The 9,116-nt window shown below is 39.5% G+C and overlaps 1 protein-coding gene across 1 annotated transcript; it reads left to right on the top strand.

The window, feature by feature from the left end:
- Positions 1-5,572: 5,572 nt before the first annotated feature.
- LOC138202342 (leucine-rich repeat-containing protein 51-like) lies at positions 5,573-8,718 on the top strand. The gene is made up of 4 exons (XM_069156280.1): positions 5,573-5,624; positions 6,646-6,851; positions 7,228-7,376; positions 8,598-8,718. The coding sequence occupies exons 1-4, from the start codon at positions 5,573-5,575 to the stop codon at positions 8,716-8,718; spliced, it is 528 nt and encodes a 175-aa protein (XP_069012381.1).
- The last annotated feature ends 398 nt before the right edge of the window (positions 8,719-9,116 follow it).

The raw sequence follows: 9,116 nt of genomic DNA, 5'->3' as shown, positions 1-9,116 counted from the left end.
CACGCAACAGGTGTAGTACCAGGAACTTTTTGACTGGCCCTCGTAGCACATTGATAACATCATATTTTAACGATGTTCATAAATTCATCTATGAATCAATCATCACTTGGCAACTTGAAGCTGGGTAATCTGAACCCTGAATGTCGGTAGATGATGAGATGTCACACAGAGTAAGTGACTAGCTGGTGGTGCAAGGTTATAAAGTAGTAGGCCTCTTCCTCTGGGGACTGTGTGGCTTAAGTGGGAGATCGACTAACTGACATTGCCCATCCCTCCAGCTACACTGTGCCAGCATGGCTTCGCTTGAGATTGTGTTGTGTTATAAATTAGATGTTTTAGATTACATTAAATTAAATAGTTTTTTAACTTTTAAATTCAGTTTTCATCTATTGAAGTCATTTTAGTCAAATCAACACAGTTTTCTCTTAACTTCACACACAATGCCTTTAAAAGCAGAATGAGAAAATGATAAAGATGACATTTTTCTCTACGTTTTCAACCAAAGCTGTACAACTGAGTGAGTAACTAATTAGTAGCATCACTGTAAAGCATCAGAAGCCTAACTTCCTCACTAATGGACTGAAACACTGCTTGTCATATTGACTGACATGACTGATGCTTTGTGTGGCTGGTTGAACGGCCATCTGACAGAGCAGCTAACTGGCTGATTGACTAGCTCGCTGACTGACTAAACATCTGAGTATCTGAGAGAGACTGTCTGCGAGGGCAGCTGGTGGACAGTCAGTATACTCTTAATACTATGTAAGCAGCCATGCATGTCCATACCATGAGAAGGCTGAGTGACTGGTGGGCTAATACCATGACCTCCTAAAAGGAGAGGAGGCGAGGGATAGAGAGAGGGAGAGGTGACATAGAGAAGGCAAGGGCAAGTGAAGAGAAGAAGACGGGTTTTATATATATATATATATATATATATATATATATATATATATATATATATATATATATATATATATATATATATATATATATATATATATATATATATACAGAAGAAAATGAAGGGAAAAACAAATATTGGAAAAAATTGTGGCAAGAACACAGATTTGTTTTGAAGTGCTAGATCTGACACAAAGGGCCACTCACCAGTATAAGAGGACAAAAAGGAAAGATTGATGGGACACAGACAGAAAGAGAAAGCGAGAAAGTAAAATGGAGAAGATCAGTACTTCTCGATATCGAAGTGTGCTAGAGAGTGAAGGAAGGAAAAGAGGTAAGATGAGGGCAAAGCCTGAGCTCTGTGGCAGAAGAATTTCATGTAGGTGTACGATGGAGAAAGATTGCCTCCATGTCCCTTCGGGCAACACAGGATATGGATTGTATCTGGGGTCTCATTTTGGTGTTTGTGTTAATGGAGTTGTGTGTCGGGGTCTTTGTATTTTTACAGTAAGTGGGTACCTGCAGACATTCACAGTGTGCGTGTGTCCTTGTCCCCCTGGGCAACAGAGTTTCCTAGAGGGCATAAGCGATGATGTCTAGTATTGAATCCTCTCGTGGCATTACAGAAAGAGTTGCACATTTTTAGTAGAGAGGAGGGGCGTGGGGAAGCTGAGGATGCAGGATATGTATAAATGTTTCAAATAAAACACTGACACATATCACCCTTTCTCAACTTTCATCTGAACTTGCAGGAAAATTAAGACAAAAAAAAAGGAGCCTATCCCAGCTCACTTTTGGGCAAAGGCAGGTTCCACCCTGGACAGGTCGCCAGCCCATCACAGGGCCAACAAACAGAGACAGACAGAAACAAAGTCCATTCACGCGCTCTTTCGCCCCTAAGGGCAATTTGTAGAATCACCAATTAACCTGACATGCATGTCTTTGGACGGTGGGAGGAAGCCGGAGTACCCGGAGAAAACCCACGCAGGCACAGTGAAATATTAATATCTTGTTAAAAAATACATATACTTTAAATAAACCAATAAATGGGGAAGACAAGAAAAGAATACATAGCTAGTGCAAGTCTGTATGACGCAATCACTGAATCATTGACCTACTTCATCACAAATTTGCCACAAAAGTGAGTAAATTCATTTTACCTTTCGATCTTTCAAGGCTGCCAAAACTAAACCTGACGAGTCGATGAAAAGGCTTTTGAATTTTTTCCGCTTTATGTTGTATTTTTTTTTTGGCTTGGATTAGCTGCTATGTCATGACGCATGCCAACTGCCTGGTTCACATTTACTTCAACAGTCAAAACTCAGCTTGATTTTTATATGATTAACTGAATTGTAAGTTATACGTAGGACAACACCAGATCTGTCTGTGGGATTTCGGATATGTCTATTCATGTTCACTCTTCCTCACTGAAGCTGTGAAAATATTTTCACATGCAGGTCTGTATGACAACAGCTGCCATGCACCTAAACCTGATGTGAAAAAAAGCCCCTTGCGCTGCACGGGAGTGCTGATGCGTGCTGATCCTGGATTTATGCTGTGCCTTTCATCCAATATGACTCTAATTCTGAAGCATAATGGACTGGTCAAACTGCACACATATTCCTGATCCATTGTGGCAAAGTCTGTGGCAGGTGGTGAAACTCAAATGTCCTTGAAAGGCCAACTTTTGACTGGCAGTACAAAGGCAGGGATATGATCAGAGGGAACGTGGTGTGAGACCAGATAAATCCAGCATAGAAGTCTGTAAAACACAGCTAGTTAGAATGCACCGTGAATCTATTTTCTTAATTGATGGTGTATTTGGAACAAGGTTATTCACACCAAGATATCAGTGCCATTGCCAGAGTGGAGTTAGGGTGTCCGTAAATTGCAGGTTTCGGTGTCAGGTCGCCTCAATCAAAGAGCCAGAGCTCTGTTTCACCAATTATCCATTCAGCAAACAAACAAGGAGAGAACTCCTTTTCCCCACTGACAACAACTTCAATACATAATTCAGTTTGGGGACATAGTGTGCTAAGTTAAAGGTGTGACTTCCATCAAGTTTGGATTGTATCCAGTCAGAAGGAAGCTAGATGAGCGACTTGCGTCTTTTTTCTTTATTTCATGTGCTGATTATCTTGAGGCCTTCAACCTATAGTGTCACTGTACTATCATGCATATTTATGCATATTTGGTACAATAAAATACCTTACCACTCTCGCTACTCAGCATCTTAAGCTTCATTGTGTTTGCAGCTGAATGGACTCATTGTGGTACACCGGGAAGATCATCACTCGGCTAGATGGGACTTGCAGAGGAAGGAGAGAGGGCTACACACTCGCAGGTCCATAGCTTCCCATCTGGTCTCCTGCTTGATGTTTTATTCAGTTAAAATGACCCTGTTTCCTGATCTATGATCTTAAGAGATTCAGACACACACACACACACACACACACACACACACACACACACACACACACCTCCAACGTGCCCTACTGAGTTTCCTCATGTTAATATTCAGTTTCTAGTCTATTTTTATTAACAGCATTTTAAATTGAGAAGCAGCATGGAAGCAAGCCTGAGCATGTGCCTTATAAACACACACTCCATGACTATTTCACGGACACCGTAAAAAGTACTAGCCGCTGGTTCTGTGTCCTTGACTCCGACTCCTTCCCTGTCTCTCTGTTTTTCTTCCATCTTATTGAAGTACTGCCCTTACTGCTTCAATAAGACGCTGTTATGCTATTAGCGAGGCAAAACCACTAATACACACCGACATCTTGAGTGAGTGACAAGGTGAGGAAAAACTCCGGCTGATGGATATAATTTTCCATCATCACCTTTTCCTTCCATCTCTCAGCCCTCTTTCGGAAACTCGTCCTCCATTTGCCCTCTCGGACTCATGTCCAGGAGAATACTCTCATTTTCAATCTGCCAGCACAATTTGGTGGTCGTCTGGACAGCTCGTTCATAGGGGGGTCACGTTCAGACAAACACATTAACATTTAAGTCTTTGGCCAACATTGATTCAGCAGTTCATCTGACCGCCATGTCTTTGGACGATGTGAGGAAACACCCATCGTGCACGCAATGCACATACAAGTAAAGAAACATGCATGTGTATCTCTGCATGTGTACATATATTGCACGTGTATGCACTAAATGGATCTGCATGTGTATTATTGTCAACTTTTGTTTAAAGTAAGGATGGATGTGGTTCAAGCCTGGATGACTGACAGCCAAATCTCCAGGTCTTGAGACTGGTTCATCTCCTGTTAGTTGGCGTAGTAAAGATTACACCAGTTAAAAGAAGTACAAACAGCCTCTGCAGCAAACAGATATTAAAAATGAGCCTTTCCCCAAGCGTTAAGGCCCCGTTACTTTGTTGCTATTTCGCGTCAGCTCTTCATTAACTCGTAATTGGGTATTTAGTCGTAAGGGAGGACAATAATTGTCAATAGGAATTGTCAGCTGATGACAGTTCCAGGGCTGATCAATTCTCTGACTCTTTAGCCCTTGTGGTAACACTTCACAACCAAGGAAGCTGGCACACAAGTGGTGGAGAAGGGTCTACATGCAGAGACCTTAGAGACCTTACAGGCAACCTCATCGCAAACATCAACGTCCGAAGTATGCAAAGCAGCATCTGGATAAGCCCGAGAGTTTTGGTAACAAATGCTGTGGCCAGATGAAGTTCAATATGAGCTCCTCAGCCGTGATCGTCAAGGGTAAATTTGATAAAAGAACGCTTGACTAACTGTTAAACACTGATGTGGAAATATTCTGCTTTTGGGTTGTGTGACAGCCAGTGGCACAACAAACACTGCATGGACAGAGGGAAGAGTGGACTCTTCATTCTTCATTCTGGCTGCAGATGTCACAGTCAATCCAGAAACTGACACTGAAAACAGGCTGGGTTCCACAATAGAACAATGATCCGCTGCATACTTCAAAAATCCAGTGAACTGTTTCAGGGGAAACATGCTGAACCTCTTGGAATGGCACCTCACTGTCCACCTCACATCATTGAAAATCTGTGGGTAGATCATCTTAAACATGTCATGTATGCAAGACAGCTTAAAGCTCGTTCAGAAGTGATCTGCAAGGAAGAGTGTGAAAAGTCCTAAATCAAGAATTGAAAGACTCTTGACTCCCTACAAAAGATTTTTGCAAGCTGTGAAATCTGCAACAAGAGCAGGTTACCAAGTAGGGTGCCCAAACTTTTTAATAGTGTATTCACTGCAGGGTGTATTTTTTACCTGTTTTCTCTTCAAAGTTCATCAAAATATGAAATTTTCCCAGGAATGCCCAAACTTTTCCATGGTATATCTGTATTTGTAAAGTATTTTAATAATTCAAAATGCTCCTAAAAGAACAGCTTTGTTCATAAATCACTCCATGAAACTTCACAATTGTTTGTGTTTAAAAGAGAGAAAGAAATAGAGGCAAATTGGTAATGGTAATTATTTGCTTGTTACTTTAAATTCATAATGATATTAAAATTGTAAGTAAAAGAAGTAATGAGTGTCCATTTTAGAATTTCATCACTAGGAAACTGTTTTAAATATTTTGTTTTCAATGTATTTGTTTGTGCTTGAATGTAATTCTGCGGAACAGTCGTGTTCAGTTGCTGCTGTAGGTTTAATCTGAACATGAGAAGTGTGTGAACATGTATGGCCCTCCAGTGGATATGTCATTTAAAGATCTCTGCCATGTTACAGGTAGTATCATATTTCTCTAACTAGTTAACCTTACATTAGGTGACCATATGTTGTTGTTTTTTTATTTTATTTTTTTCATCAAAGTGCTAGGAAATACCTACTATCTCGTCTACATGCTATCATAATCAAGGCTCAATGTTGTAATGAATAGAACACTCAAAAATAGATGACAATGTCTGAGCATTTGCAGTATAGTAAATATACCGTTTAGGGTTGGGGACCGAAATTTGATACTTTCATGGCACTGACCGAACTACTTAAATACTCTATACCATCAAAACATGCCCTGTCATTTGATACTAAATTTTGATAGCTAAGCTACATCAATATTAAACATGTTATCATTTTATTACGTTTACGCAAGAGTAAAACTCATTAGCGTCAGTGAGCAACAACGTTTACTTTAAGTCCGCCCACAGAGATAAAGTCACTCTGTTTCAACTAAAGTAAATTTCACATTAAAATGCCTTATTTTACTCTTTTCAAAGTAATTTGTATCAACATATCTGTCTGAGTTGCATGCACTAAAGTGACTTAAATCTTCTCTGTGCGCAGCCAGCGAGCTGGCATTTACTGATAACATGTGAGGCGTTTAGGGAACATCAGTAAGTTCCAGTAAGCGTCCAGCAAGAATTGGCATGTGAGGCATTATAGTAAGCATCTGGTAATTGTAGGTACAGAAAATCCATCCATCCATTATCTATACCCGCTTTATCCTGAACAGGGTCACGGGGAGTACAGAAAATCACCTGGGTTAAACTGTCCTTTTCCGAAATTCATGAAAACTGTGATATATTCAAATTGTTTTTGAAAAATGTATTGTTCAGGAACAGGTATCAAAGCCAAGGTATCTGTACTGGTGTTGAACATTTTTGAACAATACCCAGCCCTAAAACTGTGTGAATCCAAAGAATCTGAGAAGACTCCTCATTTATCTTTTGCCAACAGAAATGTAAATGCCAGTATTCAAGAAAAAAAACAACATGCTTTACTGACTGTAATTGCTTCATTTGTGGTTCAGGTGTGCTGTCGGAGATACCCCGAGAAGGCCAGCGCCCTTTAAACAGAAACGTACAGGGGATGTACATGAGCCGCGTTTTGCGTCTCAGTAACAACAACCTCGCTGACCTCGACGGCCTCGAGTACACCCTCGGCCTCCTTCTGGCTCGACCATCAAAGATCGGATGGCTGGACCTGTCCTTCAACAAACTCAAAAGCATAGACTCTGTGAGACTTCTCTCATGGCTCTGTGTTTGCTTCTTGGCGTCTTCAGTTTCTGAGCTCTCTCCATTTGTTTGATCATGTCTCGTATTTGTTTTTGCTTTTGGACCTATGATTACACAATTATGAAGTCTTCTTTGTTCGTATTGTCATTAACGAAGATTAAAAATGCACCATTTGTGTTTATTTTATTCCCTCAACGTTATGAATTGAAACCGTATATATTTAATCAGTATTTAATGGTAAAGTTTCTCTTTCAAAGATGTTGTCATTTCAGATTTCTTTACAAATGAATCTTCTTTATTCCTGCTAGTACTATTTATGCATCTACATGTTGGATTTTAATTTACAACTTAGCTGTATGAGTGTGTCTGCGTTTCAGGTTTTGTGCAACCTGCAAGAGCTGCATGTGTTGTACCTTCATGGCAACCGCATTTGGAACCAGTCAGCTATTGACAAGCTGGGAGCACTGCAGCATCTACACACCATTACGCTGCATGGAAATCCCATCGAACACACCCAAAACTACAGGTGACAACCTCATTTTATGTTCTTACAGTTTCGTAACGATGGTACTTATAGATCACAATGATGCTCGGGATCTCAAGTCTTGATTGGTATTTTATAACTTTTTCTGCGGCAGAAGCAATCCCTGTCCGTCATTGTTCATTGCGAATGGCTGTTACTTCCACTGCATCAGATAAAGTGTATAAAGTTTCACAGCTTTCTCGTATAGTGTGGCTTGTGTGTGTTGAAAGAAAGTGGTTGAAGATGTATAACTATAACTAATACAACATTTTAAAAGTACTTCATTACGAGTAAAACTAATACAGATGTATTGCCATCTTAATGCACTTCCAATACCGCAAGTAAGACTACTTGTTTGCTGAACCCATCCTGTGATAGATAAATTAAATGGCATTATTAGGTTGTTGATATCAAACAGTGCTGATCAGTAATATGTCTTTTTACTGATGCATCAATGTCCACGCAGTATTTTACTGTTTGTCGCTGGTAGAGTTTGATATAGTTTTACCTTTACATATGCAATAGTGGGTCACAAACTGTCAACAAGAGTCACAAAATAACTGGAGGAACATGAGATAATTTGTCGGGTGGAACAGTTTTTCTTCTTTTGGGCCTTGAACAGTTATTGAAATTTGAGGAGTTTAGAGGGAAAATATCTCTTATGGAACAGTTGACATTCATAGATATATGAAATGTGACAAGACGGTGTCTTTTTGTAAGAGGGTCACAATCCATAAAGACTGGGAACCACTGATTTGATCCTAGACAACTAAAATACATCATGTTTAATAACCTCATTATGCTTTTCTATGCTTTAAAAGGAAAATCTAAGCTATAACTAGTGAAAAGAACTGTCAAATAAATGTAGTAGAATAAAAAGTGTCATTTTATCTTCTTAAATGGAGTGGAATAGACACATTAAGTTGCAAAACCTGAAAATATTCAAGTAAAGAAGAAGTACTTCTAAAGTGTAGCTGCAGTACAGGCATTTAGCTACTTGATTTAATGTATATCTCATTTCATATTATCATTCGTGTGCAATATTTAGAAAGTACAAACAAGGTCTACTTAGCACTGACTGAAAGGCATCTTCCTTATTCAACATGTAGTGTGACTTCATTGTATGGAAGCACATAAAGGTTCCATAGAGGATCAATGTTGACCTAAAATGTGTGCATGTGATCTCTATCTGTTTGTGGTCTGTGTGTATTTGTGTGTGTTTAGAAGTTATGCGATTTCTGCATTGCCTAAGTTGAAGAAGATGGACTTCAGTTCTGTCACCCGAAATGAGCGCGCCTTGGCAAAAATTCGGCGTTGCTGTCCCACATATGCCAATGACTTTTAACAGTTCTTTAAGTCGTTATTTTTGAATAAATGATTCTTTCTCACAAATCTAATACTTGTATGTATTTTTTTTTTCAAACTGATTCATTAAATCAGTGGTCCCCAACTTTTCAGACCTTGTACCACTTTGTACCAAATCAAATTTTTCAAGTAACTACCAATACTGCACATGCCAACAATTTTTTTCATATTATAAAATTCACTGAGTTTAGTCTGTAAGTCTGTAGTTCAAATGTTAGGCCTTACAGCAAGGCTCATATGTACCCACTGGTAGAGTAACTCCCGAACTGCGGCACCACAGTGTGGGAATCACTGTATTAAAAGATGCCAGTAACGCTTGCTGTATTTAATGGTTTGGAGTCCGAAAGCTTCGTCGAGCCGTCAACTAAATCTACTCTC

Source organism: Embiotoca jacksoni, unplaced genomic scaffold (genome assembly GCF_022577435.1).
Source record: "Embiotoca jacksoni isolate LCO1_2020_lvr unplaced genomic scaffold, fEmbJac1.0.p SCAF_20, whole genome shotgun sequence".
Lineage (NCBI taxonomy): Eukaryota > Metazoa > Chordata > Actinopteri > Embiotocidae > Embiotoca > Embiotoca jacksoni.
The sequence above is the reverse complement of the archived record's forward strand: the minus strand, read 5'-3'. Positions and strand labels throughout refer to the sequence as shown.

Excerpts from the sequence above, each read along its gene's own strand:
- LOC138202342 (XM_069156280.1), top strand. The coding sequence starts at position 5,573 with ATGTATGGCCCTCCAGTGGATATGTCATTTAAAGATCTCTGCCATGTT. Across the intron at positions 6,852-7,227 it reads AACTCAAAAGCATAGACTCT|GTTTTGTGCAACCTGCAAGA; the intron begins GTGAGACTTCTC and ends TCTGCGTTTCAG. Across the intron at positions 7,377-8,597 it reads GAACACACCCAAAACTACAG|AAGTTATGCGATTTCTGCAT; the intron begins GTGACAACCTCA and ends GTGTGTGTTTAG.